Genomic DNA, 27,203 nt, shown 5'->3' with positions numbered 1-27,203 from the left:
CGCCCAAATATGAATATTGCATTATTTTATGTACAAATCTGCCACAGTAGCACGCCTAAATAACTAGCATAAGAATCAGCTCAGCGTCTCCTATATTTAGATCTACGTTAACATTACCTGTGGCTTTTAAAACTAACCAAATACTTTACATTCCCAATCAGTTGACCATCAAACAGAAAACATCGAAGACCCTTTTAGACGTTCTTTTCTGAATTACGCTATTTCATTATTTTGTATTCTATACTGGTTATTTCTTTATTCTGTTTTCGCTTTGCTTTTTACAAACCAAATTAAAATTTTCATTGACCCACGCATTCCTTTCCGAGGGGGGACTATATATTTTACTATATTTACAAATAATTAAGGACTTATAAACAGACAATTGTTAATTTACAGTTTTAACAGTATTTGTTTGTTTTTGAATTTCGCACAAAGCTACACGAGGGCTATCTGCGCTACCCGTCCCTAATTTAGGAGTGTAAGACAAGAGGGAAGGCAGCTAGTCATCACCACCCTACGTACAACACTTAGGCTACTATTTCGCCAACGAATAGTGAGATTGACTATCGCATTATAACGCCCAACGGCTGAAAGGGCGAGCTTGTTTGTTGTGACGGGGATTAAAACCCGTAACCCTCAGATTACTAGTTGAGCGTCCTAATCACCTGGCCATGCCGGGCCCAGAGTTTTTGGAAGTACAGGGTGTTTGGAAAGTCACTGTACAGTTTTGAAAGCAGCGATAACAGCATTCATTCAGTCTATTTCAAGCCAGCAACTGGTAGCAGTGTTTAGAAACAAAATAAGAAGGATCCAAACCTGTATTGATGCCAACGGGGGTCACTTTCAACATTGTTTATAATTGTCATCCATATTTACTTCCTGTATTCTATATTGAAACATGTCTGTTAATAAATATACAAGTGCACAGTGACTTTCCAAACACCCTGTACAACTACAACAACAGTTGTAAACACCTTTAATGAACATTTTGGAATTGCACATATTCCACCTTCAGCAAATCTATGAAAATGACATATTGACTATAAAGTCGTACTTTGTTTTCCACCAAATGCATCATGAATATATGATGGAATGATTAAATCAACAAAGATGTTTGGACACACTCGGACCTGAATAAACTTTATATTTGCTCTTCGTTAGAAGAGAATTACGAGGGCCTAGATTAGTATTAATCCTAAACTCATACAAAGTTGTTATAATTAATTAAAAATACAAAAAGTTAATAATATTTTCATAAACTCTGTTTCACATTTACAAAGTTTTTTTTAAGTATAGTTCACAATTAGTGAAGTATCTTTTCCCCTTCTCCAATGTTTGAATATATGTATTTAAAACGTTTCGAGAGAAAGATCGATCGCCTGGTGCTCCAAGATATTTCCCTGAAAGAGAACCGAAAGCCGCCTGGACTCGTCATTTGCTTTAACATTCCTACCACTATACAGTACTATGTCACCTGTCAGTCAGTAGACACTAAAATGACCTCAAACAAGGAATGCTTGACAGTGCAATTCATACTGTCGTGACTCTCGTAAAACAAACCGTGCCATGAATCACAAGAAGAATTACATACTCTCTGTATACGAACTTTAAAAGCAAGAAATAAAAATATTTCTTAATCTTGGTTTTATTTATTCTAGAAATATATATATATATATATATATACACATACACACACACACACACATAATTTCTGAAATGCAGAAAAGGTCATGTCGCTCACCCTTCTGCTCCTTTGTCCTAGCCCAAAGCTAAACACACAACAAAGTTTTTGCTTCTTGATCATTGTTGGATGTTCCTTACAGAGTTTTTGGCTGCTGATCACGAAAATCATATCCAAATTTGCCCATCACGTACCGTTTCATCAAAATCTTCAGTTTCACCAGGACATTGCTACAATGGAAAAACGATATCAGGGCAACTGGAATCCGTCAATGCTTGCTGATTATTGTTGAACACTGCAACGTGATGCACCGGACATTGAATACAAACGAAAATCAGAAGCAAAACACTTTTAATTATGTTGAACTTAATAGCGTATTAGAAACAAACGCAATTAAATACGTTATTGCCTGTAAACAGTTAACTGTCTATTTCTCAGAGTTCCTACGTGATGAAGCAAAATCAAAACTATATTTGTGCATACCCACCAAGTACCTGTCACAATCACCAAAAACTTTTCAGGAAGCAAAACTTTTTAAAAAAAATTGTTGTGCAGTGTTATCTGTCCGCTACGAAGAATCGAATAATGGACCTTAGTGCTGATCCACTAAGGAACCATCCATCTGAGCTGGTAAGTTTTAGCAGCAGGTGTGTATGCTGCAGGATCTATCACACTTGTCACTGTTGGCAAAACTCGTCCAAGGACATGTTAAAATATCATATGTACTATTCACTCACATTTTTATTTTTTAAGTAGCATACATTTTGAGTTTCAAAGTATTTTTATCTTTTAAATCAAATTGAATTAAACTACAAAAGGCATTTTCTATTTTAATAAATTAATTTTATAAGAGATAGTTTGAACATCTTTGACTGAAAAATAAATCTATGCTATAATGTCTTATAGTATTCAAACTATTTACAGGTAAAAATTTATCAAAATCTTCGCTCTCCACAACTTACATTTTCTAACTCATCCAGTGAAACAAAGAATTTTAAATTATTCTATTGCAGTTTCTGTTTTAGCTACCTTAACACCTACAAAAATGTGAATACTTCATATTAGAATTATTTTAATTATGCCAATTAGCGAGTCATGTGACAACCACAGCTAATATAAAGTCAGTGTGGGATGGCATGTATCAGAATTACATCCTAACATTGTTTGATGTTCATAGGTAGTAGGATACTACCTGAAATTTATCACTTATCACTTTTAAGGAACGTAACATTTCCATATTCATACACTCAAGACCATAAAGATGTATTCAGATGGTAGATTTAAAATTTTCAACTTATGGAACCAAAACCATCCAGAAGGATATGGAATTAGTCATACTCTCACTGCAGTAAGCAAATTTAGTGTTTTGTAACAGATTAGAATCCATAAACACAAATGTCGGTGAAAAAAGTCATCTATGTCCCCGAGGCAACAATGTACAACATAAAGAAAGATCTTCATGTGGAGCAGAAGTTGCTTCCATGACCTTTGCATACCTTAAGCAGATGGAAAATGAGAAGAATATTCATGCTATTCCACAAGAAAATATACAAGTCAAACCACTGAACATAGGAGTTACATATTTCTCCTTATTCAAAATGAAGAAACAGTCACTGGGAAACCATCGTTCTCTTACACTAGGTAGTTTATGATAAGTAATAGAAAGGTGTGTACTTTGGACATGACTTCCTTATGAAAGTGCCATTTTACAATGAAAATGTTGCAGCTCTATTTTCAAGATGTACAGTTGTGAGACAGCGTATGACTGGATGTGAAAACAAAAACTGTAACAATGTGGCAAGGCTCATAAATCATTTTAATATAACTTACTCAACTTCTCTACTTCAGCCAGTTTAAAAATGTCACAGTTGTTTATAACACATTTCTAGTTTTAAATCTTTTGCACTTTAAATAATTAACTAACTTACCGTGCTAAGTAACTGCACAAAGAACTTTCACTTCATTTACCACACCTAAAAATTAAATGCAATTTTGTACTAAGTATTTGGATTTCACTAGAATGTCTAATTTACAGTGATAGTTGTATTCCTTTATTATATTAACAAAGTACCAATAACAACTTCTTCCCATGGAATACATTTGTTGGTGAAAATAGTTTTGGAACAGAAAATAAATAAGTAAAATGTAATTACAAAAAAAATGAAATTTATTAAATAATTTATATTTTAAAAATTGCAAGTTTGAATGTCCAACAAAATCAGCAGCAATTTATAGATAAAAGTATATTCCAAAGACAAGTTTATTTTTCTGATTCAAGAATTAAAAAATAAATTTTTATTGATATAAATACATTCTACAACATTGTACCTAAAGCACAAAACAATGTCATAATTTCCACATCATATCTGTATTTTCAATCACACCACAAGGATCATTCTTATAAAACATAAAGTACCCCTGAACCAAAGCCATACTGACTTCTTTTCCATGCTTTTGAACAGCCTGGACAAACTTTTCAGCTTTTTCTTCTGGCTGTTCAGGATAAAATCTTTGGTACATGCGTTTTAACTGTCTACCTGATGCATAACCAATATACTCCTTCATGTCCACTCGTCCAGGGCGAATGAGTGCTGGATCCAATCTGAAGATATAATGTAATACATACTTTTTATTAATGTACACACACTAAATTATGAGAAATAGAGGAAGAGAAGTAGGCAAAAAAGGAGTAGTTACTATCCCTAGTGGCTGAAGTCTTTGGGTGAAAGGAATTATCCAAATAAATGAGAATATAGGTAGGGTGGTAAAGAGTATGTGAAACATTACGTCAAATAAATCAGATAGTCGATGCACACGGACTAAAAAGAGAAGGAAATACATTTTAAGAGAATAATAAAACATGGAACATAAGGAAAGTGATTCAGAGGTAATGAGAGGGAATAGAAGACCACATTAACACAGTAAAAACAAGGGAAGCAAAAATGTAATGGTATCAAGAAAGACAAAAGATATGAGATAAAGCAGCCAAATAACCTAAGAGAAAGGAGACTGAAGTCCCCTGATTGAGGAGCCATGTGAGAAACTCTAGGCAAAGTAGGTCAGTCAGCAGGGAATCACCAAGCCACAGACCAACAGTAGAACACTTTCCATTAGTGCTGATACACATCCATTGAAGGATATGGGAAACAAGCTGATCTTCTCACCAGGGAACAGATAAAAGCCAGATGTGATGACAAAGAACATGAATGGCTGGATGTAGAGCAGGTAACCATGGTTAATGAAGAAATGAGAGAGACAAAGTAAGAAGTACTGGAGGGAAAAGTTGCAACTGTTGTAATAGTGGAAACCAAAGTTCAGCAGGCCAATAATGAGCAACATTGTAATATAGTTACAGAAATCACTCCCAATAGAGTAATAAGATATGAGGATAAACATAAAGGAATTTGTGCAACCAATCCTGGCTGAAGGGATTGACAACCAGAGCCTGAGGATGAGATACTCAAAACCAAAAGAGGAGTAATTTGTGACTGAGACATGTGGCAAAGACATTTACATTAGAAAATCTACCACTAATTATAAAGCCACTGGAAAACAAAGTGATCTAATAACCACTCCATATATTTGGTTGGTATGAAAAAGATGATCTGCTATGAGACTGAAAGCACCCAGAACATGGCATGCAATGAGATTAATGTGGTGAATGTGAGCCCAATATTGTAGATCCAATGATTGAAAACAGATTTTGATTGGGTACCTCCTTGTTGACTGAAACTACCTCATGAGAGTACTAAAAACGAACATGAAACAAAAAAGGAACATATCCAAGCATAATTGCTGTCAAATAACAACTTTTTTTTCAATAATATAATATTTAAACTCAATCTTTGGTTAATATATCCTATGAAAAGATTTAGCTTCAATTCATGAAAGTGTTACAAAAGTAGTTTTATAGCTAAGAATTTCATGTATGCATAGTTAACAACAATAACATAAGATTACCTTTCTAAGTAGTTTGTTGTCATGAAGAGAATCCTTGCTTCTGCTGAAGCAACTCCATCTAACATGTTTAATAATCCACTAAATGTTACTCTGTTCAGTCCCTCATAGGCCACTTTCACTACAGTGTTACAAAATAAAAAGTTGTACTAGTATGTGTGTGTATATATACATAAATCCACCAATACACACATATAGACACAAGCATATACACATATGTTCAAATCTTGGCACTACAATATAACAAAGATTTATTATTAATGGGTTCATGTTATTTTGTAAAATCTGCTTTTCTGACAAATCACAATTAAGATGTTCCCAAAATAATAGATTAACATAACATCTAAACTAATGAATGAATCTTATAATCAAAACAGTTAACAAAACAATAACACTTTTTACACCTGTAACATCTTCCAAAAACTTTTGAAACTTTTCACTAGACATAGTTTTAGTACTACTTTAAATGTAAATAACATGAAGATTACATTTAGATTAAAAATGCTTTTGAGCACTTTTAAGAAATCTTCATCAAGCAAAGACCTTTTGAAAGGATTTTGAAATAATTAATAGGGAATTAGCTGAAGGCTTAACTTCAGGTTAATTAACATGTTTTTCTTCAAGGAGTTTTGTGCAAAAGAAGCTTCAATAATTTTTTTCTTTTTATGTGAGAAATATTAAAAATAGCTCAACAAAAATTTGTGAAAATAAAGATGAGCATTATCTAAACATACAGAGGGTCAGTCCTGTAGAGAAGGAAAGTTGATCATAATTCTAAATTTACTATTACTTTTACATGAAATGTGGTAATATCTTAGTAAACTGTACAAGTCTGTTGTACACAGAAAATCATATTATAGTACTAGTTGTACTTAAGATATGCATATGAATAACATGTTGAAGCACAAGGTGATATACATGTGACAAATAAATACATTTTTACCCATTGTACAATTAGTATATTGCATTTTCATAACCTATGGAACCTCCAAGATACAAAACTAGTTTTTTTTTAGTATCCTTATATACTGTACCTGTATTTACTTTTCCCTACCGTAAAGTATCACAAAATCAGTAGCGTAGGGTATAATGAATATTTCAATTACTCTTATATCACACACATCAGACCATGCTGAATAACATTCTGTGAAAGGTAATGAACACTTTGACTTGCACACACAAAAGGTTAATCATTAAACAAATGGATCGAAAAAGGAACTAACAATTTTGAAACCTTACTTTTCAATATCACAGATTGTATCTTTGCACTATAATATTTAAGAATAGATTTATCAATTACTGTACATAACTCAAATGATAGAAATATCTAGTTTTTCCAACAAGGATGTTTTACAAAAGGATACATGTTAACTACATTTAGCATTGTCCTCTCTGCTAACAAATGCTGCATCAATGTCTTCTAGAAGTATTAAACTTTGTTGTGGGGCTATACTCATCAAATGATTCAGTCGATCGTCTGAGAGACCCCTCTCACTGAGGTTCAACACACAGATGCTGTATTCTAGCTCTCCAGCTAAGGCAGTGCTAAAAAATCCAAGTTTTTAATATCAAAATTAAATATATGGAGACTAATAAGTGACTATTAATAATTAAAAAAAACTCTTTATAATAAATGTGTATTATCAAAATATTATAATGAAAAATTCTTACCAACTATTTTAAATGTATAATCATGATAAATATTCCAGAATACTTAAATACTAATTTACATTAACTTCTAGAACAATTTTTTTAAAATAATTAATATAATGAAAAATCCCAAAATGAAATTATCATTATGCATAACTTTGTTTAAACAGAAGTAAACATTTCACTGGAACACCAAATTTTTTTTTTTTTAATTATTACTTCTGTTATCATGAAAGTCTGTAATAATAATAATTTTCTTAACTACAAAACTTATCATGAAGACAAAGGTAAATGAACTCTTGCTGATCTCTGTCCCTTGAAACACAATTTTCACAAGACCTTTCTCTTATAAATGTTGCTACAACTTCATTTTATTAACTTTAAAATCTTACTTATGAGAATTTTTAACTTGAATAATCATTCACACATATGTAACTTCAGGGTAAAAACTGGAATATAATTTATAGAGTGTGCAAAACATCTTGAACTGCTTAAATAGGGAAGCTGATGAATAGATGAGCTAAACATTTTTGGTTGTGAAAAATAGCTAAAATGTCTTAAAATATGAATATTGACAACACTTTTAGTCATAATCCTCAGATGATAACAAAAACAAGTAAGACAAAGTCAGGACATAATCAAGTCTTGAAACCTTAGTAAAACTCATGTCTTCACAAAGAACTGTAAATAACAAAAATTTCTAAATTACAGGTAATTGTAATCTACAATAACTTACATTTAATAAATTTTAGTGTTCTAATGGTAAGATCAAACAGTCTCCATTTCTGATCTTCTGGTTTTATTTTCAACAAAAATAGTATTTTACTTAAGTAGAAATCTGTTGACCAAGTGTTAATTTGAGGCCTATACATCATTAATTAGCGCTTTTTATTATTACAGTTACAGAATCATATGATGGATGCATAAACAGATTATATTTAAAGAAATATATTTTGTCAAAATTGATGCATGTAATTAATGAAATTTTTTCACCTCAAACAGAAATTAAACTACCCCATCCAAACTATATTTGTTTCTAAGACTATTTTTTGGATAATCCATTTTTACACATCTAACATCCAAAACTCACATAAAACTGCTCTTCCCACATCCAGGTGGTCCAAACAAGAGATATCCTCTTCTATATGGTATACCTGTTAAAAGCAGAACATTTTAATAACATTAAAAAATTAACATATTAATGGAATATTTATATTTAGATCACTTTCATCACAAAAACTAACAACTAGTAAGATTTTATATAAACACACAAACTACAGCTTTTGAATATTTCAAACTGTTGGGAGTCACACTGAATAACACCTACACTTGAATTAAGTTATTGTTATGCTAACAACTAAAATAAGTTGTATGCATTTTTAATATCACTTTCACAAGAAGTTATTTAATTTTGCAGAACAAATTGTCTAATTTACATAATACTTAGAAATAGAACAAAATTAATTCTATATACTAGTCCTATTATTGAATATTTCAACATACGCTTTAGTTTTCTGTCTGTAAACTGTAAAGAATATTAATATATTTTCTTTCTCATGAAATTAATATACTTTGTCAAGTACAGACAAAAAATACTGCATCATCTCTAAAAGCTGAAAATGTGTTTCTGCTAAAAATTCTTTACAAAAAGTTAAAATTATATTTCAGAAAACAAGTTTCAAAACAGTTACTGAAATACATTTAAAACTTTCTAAGCTTCTTGTATAATAATTACTAAATCTATATAGGTCTATTTTATTGTGAATAAACAATCTACATACTAGTTACTAATTATAACTTTATTTACTAACAAAATTTTGTCCACAAGTATTTAATGTAATTCCAACTGTGTTAAACATTTTCAGTTAATGCCATTTATTAAACTGATCAAATTTTACTTATAACAGATTTGTCATCTTACCCTTTTAGATTTTATGCAAATAAACAGTGTATTAAGACTTCAAATGTAGTATTGAAAATCTAAATTATTAAAAATATATGAGGAAAGTTATAACTTACTCAGGTATCAAAATCTACACATTAAAATATTTGAAGAAAGTTTAGAAAAATTATAATTTACTCAGGTATCAAATGATAATATTTTATTTTAATAATTTCTAATTTTGTTATTTTTACAAGTTATAAGACTAAGAAAATGAATTTGATATATAACCCATATAAATTCCATTTTCTTAGCTTTTTTTACATCTTTTGATATTTAACAATATGAGAAAAAAAAATTTATCAAATATCTTCATTCCATGTACATAAGTTGTACTTACCAATATATTTAAAACTGTTCTTCTAGTCAAACTTGTGAATTTTATTGATTGTGATAAATAAAAAGTTTGGTGTGTAATTTACTACAAAAATACAGTCTATGATTAGAACTTTATCAGATGTTCTTCAAAATTTAATTATCTTATGTTCCTTTCTTTCTAATAAAACACTAATGGGACACATAAAATCAACTTGGAGTCTGTCAAATTATTTTGCTCAATGCACTATCTGTGTTGAGATCAAATCCCAAATTTGAATAAGTCTTCACATTTACTTCTGAGCCACCAGAAGGCAAAATTATTTTAACAGAGGTAGTTGACCTCTGATAAAAAATAAAGTTTGACAATAAATTACTTTAGGAGTAAATATTTAATCATGATAAGACCAGAGAAGCTAGTTTCAATACAGAATATTTATTTTTATAATAAAAAACAGTAGAAATGTACTGGTGATTTATAATAATACAATTATATTTACAACAGTAAAGTTTTACTTACCTTAAGTTTATAGACCTAATATCATAACATAATTTTAAAATTTGGTAACCAACTACTATGAAACTACTAAAAACGTTAATTAATCAAAAACAACCTTTTTTATTGTGAAGACTGTCAAATACTAAAACACTTAATAGTAAAAGTTTTCTCTTTTATATCTTTAATATTGGTAAAATGTTTTTTGTCCTTAGCTTTTAAAAAACAAAAAAGTTTACACCAGAGGTTTCCAAACTGAAAATGCAGACCCCCATGTGACCACAAAAAAAAGTGTCAGGAAAAGGAAGGGGGGCTGTAGCAAATACATAAAATACACAATACTATCAACTCCGTATCTATACATCCAATGAGTTATGGGGCCACAGTCAAGATACAGAATGTTCTGAGGTGACCTTGTTTAGGTACCCATAGTATAAACAGCACAAAACTTTCAAATGAAACTTTCAGAATTCTAATTCAATAAAAGTTCAAACACCACCTCAAATGCAACCTCTTTTCATATCAAAGCATCATGGGTTCTTTCTACTGTGTACCTTGTGGTACAAAGCCAAAGAAAAATTACATGCAAAATCAACAAATAAAGATAATATTTTCTTAGCTCTTTCACTGCCATATTCATAGGTAAACAATGCTCTGCTAAATTTATTTTAATTAGACAATGGAAACTAACAGAAAAATGTTTTAATATTTCATTCCTTATCTGAAACTCAAAACTGGTATAACTTTGAGAATCAGAGCAGAATATCCTTTCTTCATAATGATACAAAATTACAAGTTCCCTTCCAATGCTCTAGATGGGGCATATAAGTAATTATGCCAATGAATTAGTTAATAAATGAGAAAAAAAATAAAAGTTTCAATATATTACCTATTATCATGAACACAAGAAACTCATTTATTAAAGCATTCTAGCCAATATAGATAATATATCAAAACAGTCAATATTCAAATCTCAAAAGGCATGTCTAGCACAAAAGTTCAAAAGATATTTCTATGTACTATACAAGTATAATTTTAAAATGTATATTAAAATAAAAAAAATTGTAAGCTTACTACATGTCTCAGAACTAAAAAAACATATTGATAACAGAATGTTCTTTTCTTTAAAAAATGATAATTTTACATCAAAATCACCTAAAAAATCTAGACCCAAGTTTAAATGGAAAATAAATTTGCTTTCATAAACCTAATATTTTAAACAATCAATTATCTATAAGAATATTACACACATAACATGAAGAAAATTTACCGAGTTACTTATTATCTCCTAAATGCTACATCATATAACTTTTAACACAAGCATAATGTCATGTTAGGCTTGTATTTCATGACACAAGTCAGTTTCCAGCCAAACATCTTATATTTAATGAATTACTGAATATCATAGCCTAAAGAAACAATATGTTAGCATAACAGACAGAATCATTACCAAAGGTATAACAACTTGAACAAAGAAACTGAAAAAGTGAAACTTTCTTTTGCGAACAACTGCTACACAGTAGCATAAAATATCACTGATGAAACTTATATTTTATCGATGTTAAGAGCTGTTCACTACAAACATCTTGAAAACACATTTTGAGATTTTATGTACATGTTATATGAAGAGTAACTGAGAAAACACAACATACAGTAAGTATTAAATACACTTTAGAAGCATTCTCAATTTCAAAATGTGAATTACCTCGTTCAGTGTACCACTGAGGCCCTTTAATAAATCCCTTGACATCTGAGTAAATTCGTTCTGAAATACCATTATCCAAGATCACTGAAGTCAAAGGTCGTCGTTTACGAGGATGTCCAAATTGCCTCCACTCCGAGCCCACTGCTGTATACATGATAGTCTTTCCCTCTTGTTTTTTAAGGGCTAACTTTCTAGCTGACAAAAAAATTTCATCGATAGCAATAAAACTGTTACTACCCATATTTTAATGGTTTATCATTGTCTGCTTAAAATACTAGTTTTAAAATTTTCTTTTGATGCTAAGATTTTGAACCTTTCATTTTTAAAATAAATTATAGAATAAAACTTAAACATTTATGTATAATCCAAAGAAAGAACCCAAATTATTCTTATATATTAATATATTTAAAAACAGCTGGTATGGATAGAGAAAGCACTAATAGAGGAGCAAACAACGTTTCGACCTTCTTCGGTCATCGTCAGGTTCACAAAGAAAGAAATGGTTACTGACCGGTAGCTGACCAAATGTTTGAAGGCAGTTGTGTAATAAATGTAAAATTAAAGAAACCTTACTTATACAACAACTCAAGCCTAAAACACACCAATGCAAAGGAGCACCTTTATACCTACATTAATAAATATATCCAACATCGAAGCACACACTCTACATTCTTACACTCAATTACACAACTGCCTTTAAACATGTGGTCAGCTACCGGTCAGTAAACCTTTCTTTCTTTGTGAACCTGACGATGACCGAAGAAGGTTGAAACATTGTTCGCTCCTCTACTAGTACTTTCTCTACCCATACCAGCCATTTATAAATATATAATTTTCTCTACAAGGGGGTTTTCTCGTCATCATGGACTATTCTTGTATAAGATTTCCATTTAGTATTTGCAATCATACTGCACTAGAATAGCATTTACTTAAGCATCCTTAACTGAAACATTACTTAAATAACTTTGTATAAGGTGTTTGCCTCTACTTTTTATTTTTTTCTTGTTTCATGCAGGTAACAAGCAATTAGCTTGAACACAAACATACATAGCTTACATAAACAAAATCAAATTCTAGACTAAAAATTTCAAGGATGAAGTAAAACAAAGCATATTTATTTCAAAAAAGCATGAAAAAAACCTTTATTCTGCCTCTGAAATACCATTTTGAAAGTTCATTCTTGTGATGCAAACACCACAAAATTGTTCAGAAGGTTTTTAACAATAACTTTTTTCTACAATAAAAATACACCAGAGATTTACTCTCGATACTGAAAGGTTTAATAGCTTTGATGGATTTCAAATCCTTTGAATTCACAAATTATTACGTTAGCGATGGTTACTTCAACAAATTCATGTGATATTTCCTTCATATATAAAGTATTATAACAAAGAGATAAGTTAGTTAAATATACATCTGTCTATACATACACAAAATGATAAAGTTCAATTCCAGTTATCTATTTAGCATTAAACAGTATACATCACAAATGCTTAAATTGTACTTTATCTGAAAGTAAACAACTTATGAATTTTTAAGCCTAAATTCTACTCAAAACTGGAACTCCTCCCCCTTCCTTAAGAAATAGTGGGCGATGAGCAGAAAAAAACTAATATATAAAATATTTTCATCTAGCTGTGAAGAAAAATAAAAAGGACTATGCATAGAGCATTACAGATATAATTCAGAAAAATTCATATAAAAAAATTTAAAAATCAGAGAGACTAACATGTTGATATACCATTTTCTATACATATAAGGATGCTAGGAAGATGAACTTTGCCAACATCAGTCTTAACAGGTTAAAACCAAAACAGATAAATTCATTATGAACTCACTAACATTATTGTCAGTAATACAGTACCTGAAGAAGACTAATTACTATGGGCTGAAACATAGCAGTTTTAACTGCTTAAAAACAATTCCACTGGAATACTGATGAGATTAAATTTAATAAGTTAGTAAGAACATGTACTATTTCAATGAATGTTAGATGACAATCGATGAGCCTTTAGATTTCACTAAATACCTACACAATGAGGGGCAGAAAACTGTATAAAGATAATATAAAGAGCACTGCATTAGAAAACAATAGCTCATTCACAACACAAAAGAATGCAAAAACTTAGAAAATATTTCTGGTTTTGATTAAAGTCTTAAATTTAACTGTAACTTGTTATACAAATTACTGTTCAATTTGATGTCCTAACCACTTGAAATCTCTTAACTGCTATGCAAAACTGTTGTTTCTTGTTTGATTTTATATCAATGAATGTTTTGTGTCAAAATTTGATTGTAGTTGAAGGGTGTACACTTGATCATACCATATGCAGCAAAAAATGGATACAAAAGTTTAAAACTTTATATGTCTTACAACACACAAGGATATATATGAAGGGAGCAGAAACAAGGTTTTTACTTCTTATCTGATCCTAAAAATATGAGATGAGGCAGTAATCTTAGTGCATTAGCTTATCTAAATTATTTAATATATTGTGTTCTGAAATAGAACATTAATTTAATGTACAAGTGAATATACAAAACTCAGTAAACAGGATAGTTATAATTTTCCTATACTGAAAATGTATTTCTGGTAGGTACTTCACTCCTCTCACAAGATTAGCTTTTCCCATTTCTTGCTGCCCTCTATATGCAAACTTTTTTTTTTTTCCATTGGAATAAAATAGTTCAACATCTCTCTTATGCAAATCAACATACATTATCTCTCCACCATCATGTGATGCATGTGATTCCCTCCATGTGTCACTACCAAACAAAGACTTTGAAGCCTGGCAAAAGACATATGCACCAGATGATTGTGGCAGGAAGTTGGGAAGTGTAACTGGAGGGAATAGCTTCTCAGAAATTCATTTTAAGTTTAGGAAAGTTAAAACCTCTGATACGGTACTTCCCTCCTCTCACAAGTTTAGGCAGAATTCCACAGTGAAAAGGAGAAGAGACCAGTGCAAGGGAAGAACAGATGTAACTCTCAAAAGTGTCCAAAGGATACCTCTGTATATGGAAGAAACAGACCAGATGATCTAAGAAGGGGCCACTGCAATACTTCTAAACTAGATTATCTTATTCCAATGAACAGTTAACAATAAACATGGTGGGAAAGGAAGGGAACACATCAAAGTATGAGAGGATAAGTCAGGAAAGTGATGCCAATCAGATGAAAAAAAACAACTCAATCACACAAAAGTTAAGTGAGTAAATCAATTACATCTAAAACATTTCATTCAGTACCGACATCCACATGAAGGTAGGATGTGGACCATACTATTTTCATGTCCTAAAACTGTGGATGTGAGGAAGTGACCAGGAGTGGCATTGAGCCAGTGATTTGGAAATGTAGGATCTGTTATTCAAGGGAAGGTCATCGCATGCAATCAACTCCTGTGGCTGTGAGCTTGGTATGAAATATTCAAAGGTTAATAAAATTTCTGTTGCCACAGAAAAAAAGGGAATGGGAATGCTTAGAATGGAGATGGAAACAACCCATAGCAAAGAGGAAGCATTCAAAGGAGAAAGATGGGCAACCCCAATATCCAAAACCAGACTGCATCATTCCAACACCTGTCTGAATGTAGAATGAGAGCATCCAATAAAAGGGGTAAACTACATTGAGATGTCTCACTCTGCTGTATATGTCATTAAATACAGAGGATAGTTTACCTTCTACACTGGGAGAAGATCACTGCCCTATTCTGAACTGAATAGTTATAGCTATCTGTGTGGAACCTATTCAACATGATGTCTCCCTGGTCAACCACCCCAGTAATTTGGAAATGGTAAGTGGTAAGGAAGGGAACACATCAAAATATGAGAGGATAAGTCAGGAAAGTGATGCCAATCAGATGAAAAAAAAAAAACTCAATCACACAAAAGTTAAGTGGGTAATGACTGGAAGAAAGAATATCAAGAGCATTGGAGAGTCCAGAGAGACTGCTACACCTGAGACAGTGAAATGGGTGATCGTGACACCCTATTTTGAAAAGCAGAACATATACATTTATTCATTCAAGACATAGCAGGGAAGAGTAGTTATCCCCTTCTGTTTTACCCATGCCAGTAATGGCTGATATGGTCTGGAACAGACCTATTTGTGAAGCCCTTATCATGAGGTAATTAACTCTTCAGTGACCTTGTGAAACACCCCATCTCAAATGTGAGCATGTGAAGCCACAGAAAGAGTGTGCTAACCAACATGGTGTACAGTACAAATTTGTGTAGAAATAATACCCAGTCAGACACCACTTAAAACAGCAGGATACATTAAACAAAATATGAAGCAAGGGCCTCTGAAAGAAAGAAAGCTTTAATAAAGACTTATCTAATGTAATAGTTGCATTGAAATCTGAAGTACAGCCACAGGTAGTAGGCAATACTCAGATATCAAGGAGACTGAAGACCCCTTCTAAAAAAGCCATGAAAGAAACTTGGACACACCAAAAACCATTGGATGAGAAGCTGCAACCTCCCAAGCTAGGGCTCAGATATTATAAAATATTCTATTTTTTACTGAAATACTGAAATGGACAAATGGAATAAGCTAAATGAAATGTCACTCAAAGTGAGAAACCAGATCTCCCCAGGGACTGGACAAATGAGTCATGAAGATGGAGGACATGTACCATAACTGACAACTTATTACTAAATAAGAAGAGGGGGAGTAAAATTGATTGAGGAAAGGTACCACAACAGAGTTATCATGGTGAGGTGAAAATGATAATATTGGGCATCTGTTAGATGAATAAGAAATTTGTGACCTGCCCCACCAAACAGGCAAAACCAAATCCAACACCTGTTGGTCCAGATAAGGACACCCCACCCTATGACAAGATAGAATGAACTGTTCCAAACCACGTGAGGATGAAGTATATTAATGCCATCACCAAACTGGGAGACGGAACACTCAGTATGCACCCAAATATCAGAGAATGGAAAAAATTAAATAAGGCTGGAGGTTGAATAAGAAATAGAAGCAACAGAGAAAACACCATATAACTAAGAAATAAAATCTAAAGAAGCCAGCAAAAGCCAAATAGAAACCTCAGGTATGTTATGGGAAGGCATTGTGAACATCAGAGGGGTTACAAATGACTGAAATCCTCATCAGCATGGCCAGCAAATAAATGCCTATATATTCCTCAAGGGGTTACCTACACCTGGGGCATCAGACGAATGAGATGGATCTAAAATGGTAATGTAGACTTCAAAATTCATGCTTGACAACAAACAAACAAGCAAGACATTCGGCAAAAGATGCAGGTAAATAAATGCTTTCAAAATGAAAGTGAAAATATCTTGAAAATAAATGAATTAAATAAAATATACTGTAAGTTAAACAAAGGTAAACCACTCCATAGCAGAACTGAAACAAAAGAAAGATGCCTGAACTCAGCACTGCCAAACAAGATGTGATGGTTCAGTATGGTACATAAATAGAGTTGCATGCATGACATGATGAAGGTGCTCTCCTATTGGTGAGGGATGATGTATGTTGATTTGCATGAGAGAGATGTTAGAATATTTGATTCCAATACAGGGATGGAGAAGGCTTGTGATATGTGATATAAAAAAGGTTTGCATATAGAAGGCAACAAGAAATAATAAAAGCTAATCTTGTGAGTATAAAGAAGTACCATATAGGAAATTTGAATTTAACTAACCCTGTGACCTGTCTCAGCTCCACAAAATGATATAACCAGTTCTTAAATTCATAGATTCTAAAACAAAAAACAGTTAATCAGTTATGAATCAGACAAGACTGATAAATAACCAGTTTAAAAAAATGTCAAATAGTGAAACCCCTAGTTTTGATCCTAGTCGAACCTTAACATTATGTGAGAGGTTATGTGTTACCACAGGACTGGATACAAACAACTGGCATTCAACAAGCTTCCTGTCTGTATGGTATATATCTTTTTACTGTGAAATTTAATCAACAAGAAATTATTAGAATAACAACTCTTAAACATACAAATATTAGTAAATATTCTTGTTTAACACATCACTCAAAGTAAATTTTATATCTACATTTGTAATAAAAAATACTTATTTGAAACACATAATTATACCAAATTCAATATACCATGATAACTAAGTCATTTTCACTTTCTTTCTTGAAACACTGCATAAATGTTACTTGATTCTTCAAGCATATAAAATTATCTTATCCAAATCATTATTTATGAATAAATTTAAAATGTGAAGGAAATAAAGGTAGACTTGCAAAGATACACTGAAGCATCAATATTAAAAAAATTTTTTTAAATATTATTATACATTGATCATATAACTAATGTGTACATACCTTCATCAAGAATATAAAAATAAAGATTTTTATTTCTCCCTAATGCTGTCAAGGTAACTGTTTCCCAGGGCACACCCATATGTAGATCTAATGTATGCTGTTCTCGGTTCCTTTCCACTCGTATCCATGTATTTTTATATCTATAACATTATGAATAACATATATAAAGCATGATGATATACAGCACATTACTGCACCTTCTCAGAATCTTAACTGTTGCCTAAAAGAATTTAACCCACTGAAAATGAATAAGAAAACACAGTAATTAATATTATTATTGGAATATTAAAGTTGTTTACCAGTCTTACACAGAACTAATGCAAACAAATGAACTATTTCATGAGTTATTCAGTATCATGAATACAAAACTGTGCATCACATGATGTGTAGAGAAAAAAAAATTTATTCGATAAGAAATAGAGCTTACACTTCAAGTGCTATACTTGTACACTCACAACTGCTTAAGTATATTTGTGAAAGTTCTTATACTGAGCTGTTCTATACTAGGGGTGTGTATATCTATAAATATAAAAAAAACTTGATTTTAGATGTATGATATCATTTGTAACAATTATTATGAGCCAAGTACAACCATAAAAATAAACAGTTTAGAATTTACACTTGTAAAATTGTTGTATATTTGTTTTTTGTTAAGGCTATTGTAAAATTTTAATATTTACCATAAATACTGGACCAAATTTGAAGTAGGGGGCACTGAACATAATGAAATACAAAGGTTATGTATAACATACATATTATGTACTAAACAAAAAAAAAAAAAGATTCAATATTTTCCAAACCTTACAAATGGAGCTGTGTGCTTTTTAAAATAAAAATGTTTAAATGCAAATTCATAATTACAATTTATAATTGGGAAAGTTATCATTTCCTCCACATGTTTTTTTTAAGTGTTGGTTAAATGTATGCTCTCATTTTGGATTAACAGTTCAAGGTGTCGTGGAATTAGCAATTCTCAAATAAAAATATTAAAGACAATACTTAGAAAGAAATTCAATCTTTAAAAAAAGTCAGATTTTGTCTTTAAAGAATTTTTATACTAATTAAATGTATTTTTGACATAAGCAAGAATTTTAATCTATTTTTATTGATAATAAATTTCTGCCTGAGGAATTTAAAGGATGAAAAAATTTTAATATATTAATATATAAATCATTTTAAAGCTATTTAAAAACTCTTATACTAGTAGATAGTCAAAGTACAGAAAGATACAATACCAGCATCTACCCTAGTCCTATAGTTAGCTGAAAAATAAAACAAGTATTGGCCTTTTTTGCCTCTTTATTATGCTCCAAACAGATATATTTCACTTTACTTAAATATTCTATTTTCAACTTCTTAACATGAAAAACAGCAAAGATAAAGAAGGCTACTTGTTACTTTTAATTGGTGCTGAATCAGCACAGATCAGTTCTTAGACTCACAAGTTAAGATCAAATTCCAGTAAAAAACTAAATTCAACAGCAGCATCTATATGACAACAGCTGTGACACCATAACATTTTTCATGCAGAGCTAAAAAAAAGATTCAGTGAGGAAAAAGGCTCATATTGATCAACTGGATCATCAGTGGAAGCCATACTAATCCTGAACACATTGGCACCAAATATAGAGAAGTTGGAAGATATAATACAGCTGGGATAGCCAAACTTGTCAATAGCCCAAAAATTTAAAATGTCTCTGATACCATCTTCAGCCCTTGTGAAAAAGGAGTCCTAGAGGTCTGCTACAACTGAGAATCACTGATCATGAGTTCATTTGAAAGGTGTATAAGTTCATGCCAGAACTGACTTCACTGAAAAACAATGAAGAAATAAAGATAAGGGCAAGCCTAATAAGAAAAACAAGTAGAAACAATGGCTACCATTTCCTGTTACATTCCCCTTAGATCTCAATCGACAGAAGAAATTGTAACAATACAGAAAATAGTTGAGCATAAGTTTCTACTGCTTTGTTTGACAAATTCTTATACAGTTTTACACAGTTATTACTGGACTGTCAAACTTGAAAAAATACAGATGGCCACTAAAAATCTGCTTTCTACTGATGATATGTGCAAGAAATTTGCACAGTTTTATCCAATGGGCCTTTGGATATCTTTCCTTTTGACAAAGCTATTACATCTTGATTTTCCACGGGTAATAAATAATATACTGAATTATTTGTTTTCCTTTTTTTTAAAACAGATATTTTAGTTAGAAATTGGGCTTTTGAAAAACCACTTTGCTTGTCCAACTGTAAGTCATTACTTGTTCCCAAATTCTTGACTGTGAGCATAAACTATGTTTAGTTTTAACAAAAGGTTTTTTACTACATCTAATTTGTCATATATAATGGTGATTACCTAGAGAATTCCAAGATTGATCCATGATATTTCAACATTGTCCTAATTCTGAAAGATCTAAATTAAAGGTTAGTATTTTTGAGATCTTAAGTTTGATTAAAAAGGCAAACAACTAGCTGTAAGTAGTGCACGTAATAAAATAATCTTTAGGGAAAACATAGGATTTACTGATCCATCTTAGCTGTTCCATCTTCTAAACTAAATTAAAAGTAAAAAGAGAAGAAAACATCTTAAAGCCAGCCCTTATCATTCATATATGTATGAAGCTTTTTATTAAATCCACTTAAATGTATTGCTTCTACATAATCCAAAAGCAACCCATTCCACAAGCCAACCACTGTTAGAAAAAATGAAACTTTCTGAGCTGAAGATGACTCTTATCATGCCAAAATTTATACCTTTGTCCTCTAGTCCTACTATTCTTGCTATTAAATATGTAACAAACCTCTGCTTTCTTCCTTCCAGCTACTCTTCTATCCAATTTGCTAATGTATTCCTCACATCCAGAGATAATTTTTACAAGACTTTTGTATGGCATCTTATCAAATACTTCCTAAAAATCCAGATACACAAAATCTACAATCTCATCTACATACACAGAATATGTTTAAGTCTGTGATCAGAGAACGTCAACAGAATTGTAAAGTAAGACATGCTCTCAGTGAAGCCGTGTTGACTATCCAATAAGATTCCAAACTTCATTAAATGACTTGCAAGGCATCTTTCAAAAAACTTCCCAAACCTTTTGCCAAAACTGATAGAAAACAAACAAATTTTTAATCATCTGGACAATTTTTATCACCTCCCTTGAAAAGAGGCGTTATATTACCTAACTTTCAATCCTCTAGTACCTGCCCACTGTTCAAGGACAGACAAAAACTAGTAGTAAGTAGCTCACATATCCAATCATTAACCTCATTCAAAAAAACACTTGAAGAAATATGATCTGGTCCAAGAACCTTATCATTTTTTAAACTTCCCAATTTTTCTTCAAACACCTCAAAGTTAATGCAGTAATCTTGTTTGCTCTTGTTTCCATTTATCAACTGTTCAATATGTATAATACTGCTTAAATCTTTTTTGGAAAAACCAAAGAAAAACAAAATTTATTAAGCCAGCCATCTCAAAATCATCAGATACCAGCTTTCCTTTATTCTCCCTCAGAGGTTCTACCACCATTCTAACAGTTTGTTTACCCTTACTGTACTAAAAGAAATCCTAACTCTTAATTTTTACATTTTTAGTCAAACTCTTCTCGTCCTTTTTGATGTCCTAATTTCCTGTTTCACCAACTTTCTTGATCTTTTATAATATTCTAAACCTTCTGTCATACCAGTTAATTTAAACTTCTTAAATTTTTCATGCTTTTCTTTAATTTTACCTCTTTAAAACTCTTTGTGAAGCAACTTGTTCTTTTACCTGCAGCTACTTTTCTTTCTATAATAAATATGTTTATCTTGAATATTTATCTTTCAAAATTTTCTACATCAGTGTCTCAAAATAACACATCTGCCTATTTCACAACAGCTAATTCTTGTCACATCCCTTCGAAATTTGCTTATTTGAAATTTGTACCCAAAGTATCATTAATCCTTATACCCAAATGCAGCAAATTGTTGAATCCAATACAGCAATCATCACTCACAACTAGATGTTCCCTAATTTCCACCATCTGAATCACTTTTATATTTGAAGTTAACAAGAAATTGAAAATAGCATTGTGTCTAGTAGGTTTATTGAGTAATTGGTGAAGAAAGCCATCCTAAACAGTTTCCAAAAACTTTTCTCCACCATGGTTTGGCTTTAGTATTACCCAATCTATATGCCTGAAATTAAAATCTCACACAGTTTTTGTTTCATTATCAGTTGAAATCTTAACTCCATTGCAAAATCCCATTAAAATCCTCCATTCCTACCACTGCTATAAAGTAATCTAATTTATTTCTTATACTTCTAACATGACATTGGTAACAATTAAGCCTATCCTTACAATTACTACTACACTCATTTCCTATTCTAAACTTTTCTCTGCCTATTATCCTTTATGAATTCAGTTTTTCCTGGCCTTCACTAGTTTCTAGTCCTAGGTTAAAACTTCCATTACAGCTGAGTTAATAGCCTCAGCAAACAAACCAGCCTTTATCCTATTTAAATGTGAACCATCCATTCCAAAAAGCTCTCTTCTTCCACTGAACTGGTTCCACAAGTCCAACCAGGCTATCTGCTCAACATTACATTCAAACTAAGCATACCATTTAACCCTCATGACTTACTTATAACTTCTTTGTTTTCATCCCTACAGTTAATTCTGGGCAGTATCTCTGACAAAATTAAGTCATGGCCTTTTTTTTAACTGCTTTTATCAACCACTTGTACTTATGAATTAGCTTCCCTGACCTACATTTCCCTACATCATTTGCCCCTACATGCATTACAAAAATTACATTTCTGCTAGCCCCCTTTATTAAATCTCCTGCCATGTCAGTTATATCCCCTAACTGTGCCCCTGGGTATCATAATCTGATTCTTTTCTCCCCATTTACTACCAAAGACTATCCTACCCACATGTCTCCTCAAGGAATTACCTTTAACATCCTTACATTTGACATCCAAGTCCTTTCCTCCAATAGTTCCTCATCTGTCATAATATATCTAATTTCAGACTGGTGAGTGATTATGTGAGCTAATGCAATTACATCTTTGAGAAGAAACAGGAATAAAGCAAATGATATTTAATAATCTTATTTGAACAATGTTTAAAAGAAGATACTTCAATCTTTGTTTTAAAAACTCAGTTAGTAGTAAACAGAAATATTTAAGGAGTACTTAAAAACATGTAATAATATAAGCACTTTTTGTTAATCAAAAAATATCAAATACATTTACTTGAAGAAATGAGTTCCTACACTTGGTACAAAATCAAAAGCTGTATTAATTTTCCCTGTCTCATGCTGCTGGAAACTTGTCTCTACACTCAAGTGTTGGGTATTTTTTGCATTTAATGTGATCCACTGCAACAGCCACTGATAACTTTTATCACGGCATGGAACTTCTAAAGTCATCATATAGTGACGACGAAAGAGAATCATTCCAACTTGTGAGGCTTTACGAAGCAAGGCCACTCCAGCTCCCACACCAACTAAACCAAAACCTGCACCAAAATATGGATTATCTTGAAGGGACGAAAAAAAATCTGTTATGGCCATTTTTCATTTCTTTCAAGTCCACTATTTCTTTAACATTCAATTCCCTGTAAAATAATGTACAGACAAATCTAAAAAAAAGACTTACAACTAATTATTTTAAATCTATAATTATGTAACACAATAAAATGAGAAAATCTAATACCTAATTTATAGAGCTGAATGTACGTACACACCCTTACAAGGATGAGTACTTGTCTTTAAATTATTCTGCTAAATTGAAATAAGATACTTAAACAATGTAAATTTAAATAAATCACTCAGTATGTAATGTTCTCACTACAAAAAACATTTTCCTATTTTCACTGAAAAACTTTGTCTTATTTTCAACAAATTTAAATAAATGATTGCATGCATATTCTAAGACAGAAACATTACATTTCTATTAAATTACAATTTTGTCAATTAAAATTAGTACCGAATCTCTAATGTTGTTCATAACGTCTTAGAACTTTTACATATGACACCATTTCAATGATACACACTAAAACAGGATGTTAATCACAAGGAAAACTTGCTGTTAAAACTGGCTATACCAACATGAATAGCAGCAATCTGCATGGTTTAATAACTTTAAGCTTCTATTTAAATTCATAATATGCCAAATTTCAATTTCTTGTGTTATTTTTAGGCACTTACATTATCAATAAAGAAAAAATTTAGGGCAAATATTCAAATGTTTTCAATTCAAAATTAAAAACTTTTGATATACATATGTATGTATGTATGTATGTATGCAAGGAATTTTATTTACTTATACTGTTATTCAGAATCACGAATTTATATACTTAGCATATTTTGGAAAATTAAAGGATGGTCTTCAAGTCTGTTTAGAAAAACAGAATAATACTTCAGATGGCCAATTATTTTTCTTTCTGAACAGTTCAAATTTTAATAAATATCAAGATCATTTTTTTTAGATCTTTGTTTTCCTTGTCCTATGTAAAATTTCTATTAAAAATTCTTTAATTTGCTTATATTTCAACTAATAAACTAGAACACCCTAGTTCAATATTTTTGTTCTAATAAATATGTAATTATATATAATTAACTATCAATATACACAGCAAGCAAAATTTTAAAAAAGGAAATTCCAGTAAACATAAAATCAATAATTCACACCACACATTCTGTCAATTAAACTAAAACAGTCATCTGCACAAAACATCTCAAAATCTAAAAGAAAGCCAGATCTACTTAACAATGTTAAAAAACATTGTAAATAACATAAGCACGTGGTCAGACAGCAGTTACTGGGTCTGTCCTGTCAAGGCATATTAAACAATGTTACTAGTGAGACCAACACAACAGCACACTATCAAATTTTTACACTTATGCTCATATTTATTTCTAGTCTTGTTTAAACAATAATAGTGCACTATATTTATCTAACTACTACTATTAATAACAATGATATTAATACCAGTATTCCTTTTCGTTTTACTGTTTTACTAATGATAAGGCGAAAGTTCGTACATACGTTACTATTTCCAGTTTACTAATTCCCCGAGCATTAACATTGTTAAGTCCTACTCTTAGGAGTCTTAAACAGTAATTTAGTATATTAATAATTACAAATAGTATTAGTACCACTATTTTATGAAACACGTTTAACACGTATTTTCTGAACGAATAACACTCCAAAAACTGAAAGATGGACGGACGAAAGGTCGTTTCTTTAATTCGTTTAATTATCTTTATTTTTCTATATTATACATATATATATATATACACGAAAAAAATTACAAAGCAAACAGATTATGAAATTGTTGTTGTTGTTGTTTTGAATTAAGCACAAAGCTACACAATTGGCTATCTGTGCTCTGCCCACCACAGGTATCGAAACCCGGTTTTTATCGTTGTAAGTCTGCAGACATACCGCTGAGCCACTGGGGGGCAATTATGAAATAATATTACGTTTGCTGGGAAAACAACAACTTTATTTCATCACTACAAAAATCAATAGACATCCAACTTCCAAAAAACAAAACAATCCATCATTCATAAATAATATAAAACTGAGTTCTGCCCACCAACTTAGTTTTAAAATCCTGCTATTTAACACTTTCACACCAGTCGCTGAGTCACCAGGAACCAATTGCACAGAACTGCGAATGTAAACTTCATAAAGTTATTTTGGTTTAATAACAGATTTTCCATAATTCATCTACGCAGATTTCTAAAATATATATCCATTTTTTTTTCTATCGCGTAAGAAGTTTTGTCAAATTAGGAACAAAAAATTTACTTAGATCAAATTATGATTTCATTTATCACAATGAACATTTTTTTTCATTATTATGTTTGTTGACAAAAATACAAACAAACCTAGCAAAATGGAATAACATTGATGTCAAACGAATATTTTATCCTCATTCATTCTGATTTTTCACCAAAACTCTGCATCTTTAGTCTTAAAAATGATTTAGGGTCATATTTTAATCTTATACGATAATTTTAGTTTCAAGGTAAGTATAAGATTAAATATATTGTAAAAGATTAAAATGAAAAAATAAAAATATAATCTGCAAAAGACTAGCATCAATCTATTTAAAATTGAAATAGAAACCCTTATAAGGTATTTTTTTATTTTAGTTTTACCAAGGTTTCTTGGACCAACGTGTTTTTAGCATATCGTGAGTCAATCTATTTAAAATATTGGAACTTATATTTTCATAAAGTGGAGCTTTGCAATTACCAAATGACGACTGTGTAATTAATTTATTTATGCTTTTGTCGTTCTCCAAAAATGTAGGCATTCATTTCTACTTCCATAGAAGTGGAAATAATAAATAAAAGCTAGTTTTTATATTAATGTTAAACTGCATTAGATTGTAATTCCTGGTGCTACATTGACTTGGTCAATATGTTTGTTATCTTACAGTAAAGCCACAGTGGGATATCTTCTGAGTCAACCGATGGGAATCGAACTCCTGATTTAACGTTGTAAATCCGAATACCAGCAGGAGACTGGTCAGCATAAATAATATCATGCTGAATATCCTTTAACATATAATAATATTTAGTACTAGCTGGAGTAGCAATCCCATGGACGCAAGTTATGTGAATTTAAGATCAATGAGTGTGTGTATGTATGTGTTTTCTTATAGCAAAGCCACATCGGGCTATCTGCTGAGACCACCGAGGGTAATTGAACCCCTGATTTTAGTGTTATAAATACGTAGACTTACCATTGTACCGGTGAGGGATTAGGATTAATGAAAGGTTATCTCAGTGCATTAAACTAAAACTAAACTAAACTAACGTGTCAGGGGTTCAGTTTAGAGAGAGAGAAATCAGAAGAGTTCTCTCTCCAACTGGGGTGTTCAGGAACTTTGTAGTTCCTCTTCGTCCCCTTTCATGGATTGTTATTAAGATTAAGTGGTGGTTTTTTTTTTATTATTATTTTAATAAATTAATTATCGTTATTATTCTTGACTTTTTGGGTGGAGAATGTCTCACTAAATCTTCTTTTGGGTGGAGGCAAAGGCAGCAGAGGAAAGAAAGGCCTGGACCTGTCCCGAAATGAAAAAGTTGGGCAGATGTGAGCACAGATCAAATCAAACGGCCCGAT

At 31.3% G+C, this 27,203-nt stretch overlaps 1 protein-coding gene across 8 annotated transcripts; it reads right to left on the bottom strand.

The window, feature by feature from the left end:
• Positions 1-3,832: 3,832 nt before the first annotated feature.
• Bcs1 (mitochondrial chaperone BCS1) lies at positions 3,833-25,780 on the bottom strand. Of its 8 annotated transcripts, none has more exons than XM_076483004.1 (8): positions 25,663-25,780; positions 23,313-23,676; positions 18,066-18,205; positions 11,747-11,941; positions 8,379-8,442; positions 7,014-7,183; positions 5,642-5,759; positions 3,833-4,283 (listed from the first exon to the last, which is right to left on the bottom strand). In XM_076483004.1, exons 2-8 carry the CDS (start codon positions 23,630-23,632, stop codon positions 4,028-4,030), a joined length of 1,263 nt encoding a protein of 420 aa, XP_076339119.1. In that variant the 5' UTR covers positions 23,633-23,676; positions 25,663-25,780; the 3' UTR covers positions 3,833-4,027. The 8 variants fall into 8 exon arrangements, with proteins under 8 accessions (XP_076339119.1, XP_076339118.1, XP_076339117.1 ...); XM_076483003.1 differs by lacking the exon at positions 25,663-25,780 and adding an exon at positions 25,220-25,407; XM_076483002.1 differs by lacking the exon at positions 25,663-25,780 and adding an exon at positions 25,110-25,265.
• Between the last annotated feature and the right edge of the window lie 1,423 nt (positions 25,781-27,203).

The sequence above is a fragment of the Tachypleus tridentatus genome, chromosome 13 (assembly GCF_004210375.1).
Source record: "Tachypleus tridentatus isolate NWPU-2018 chromosome 13, ASM421037v1, whole genome shotgun sequence".
Taxonomy (NCBI): Eukaryota; Metazoa; Arthropoda; class Merostomata; order Xiphosura; family Limulidae; genus Tachypleus; species Tachypleus tridentatus.
This window is presented reverse-complemented; position numbering and strand designations above follow the sequence as displayed.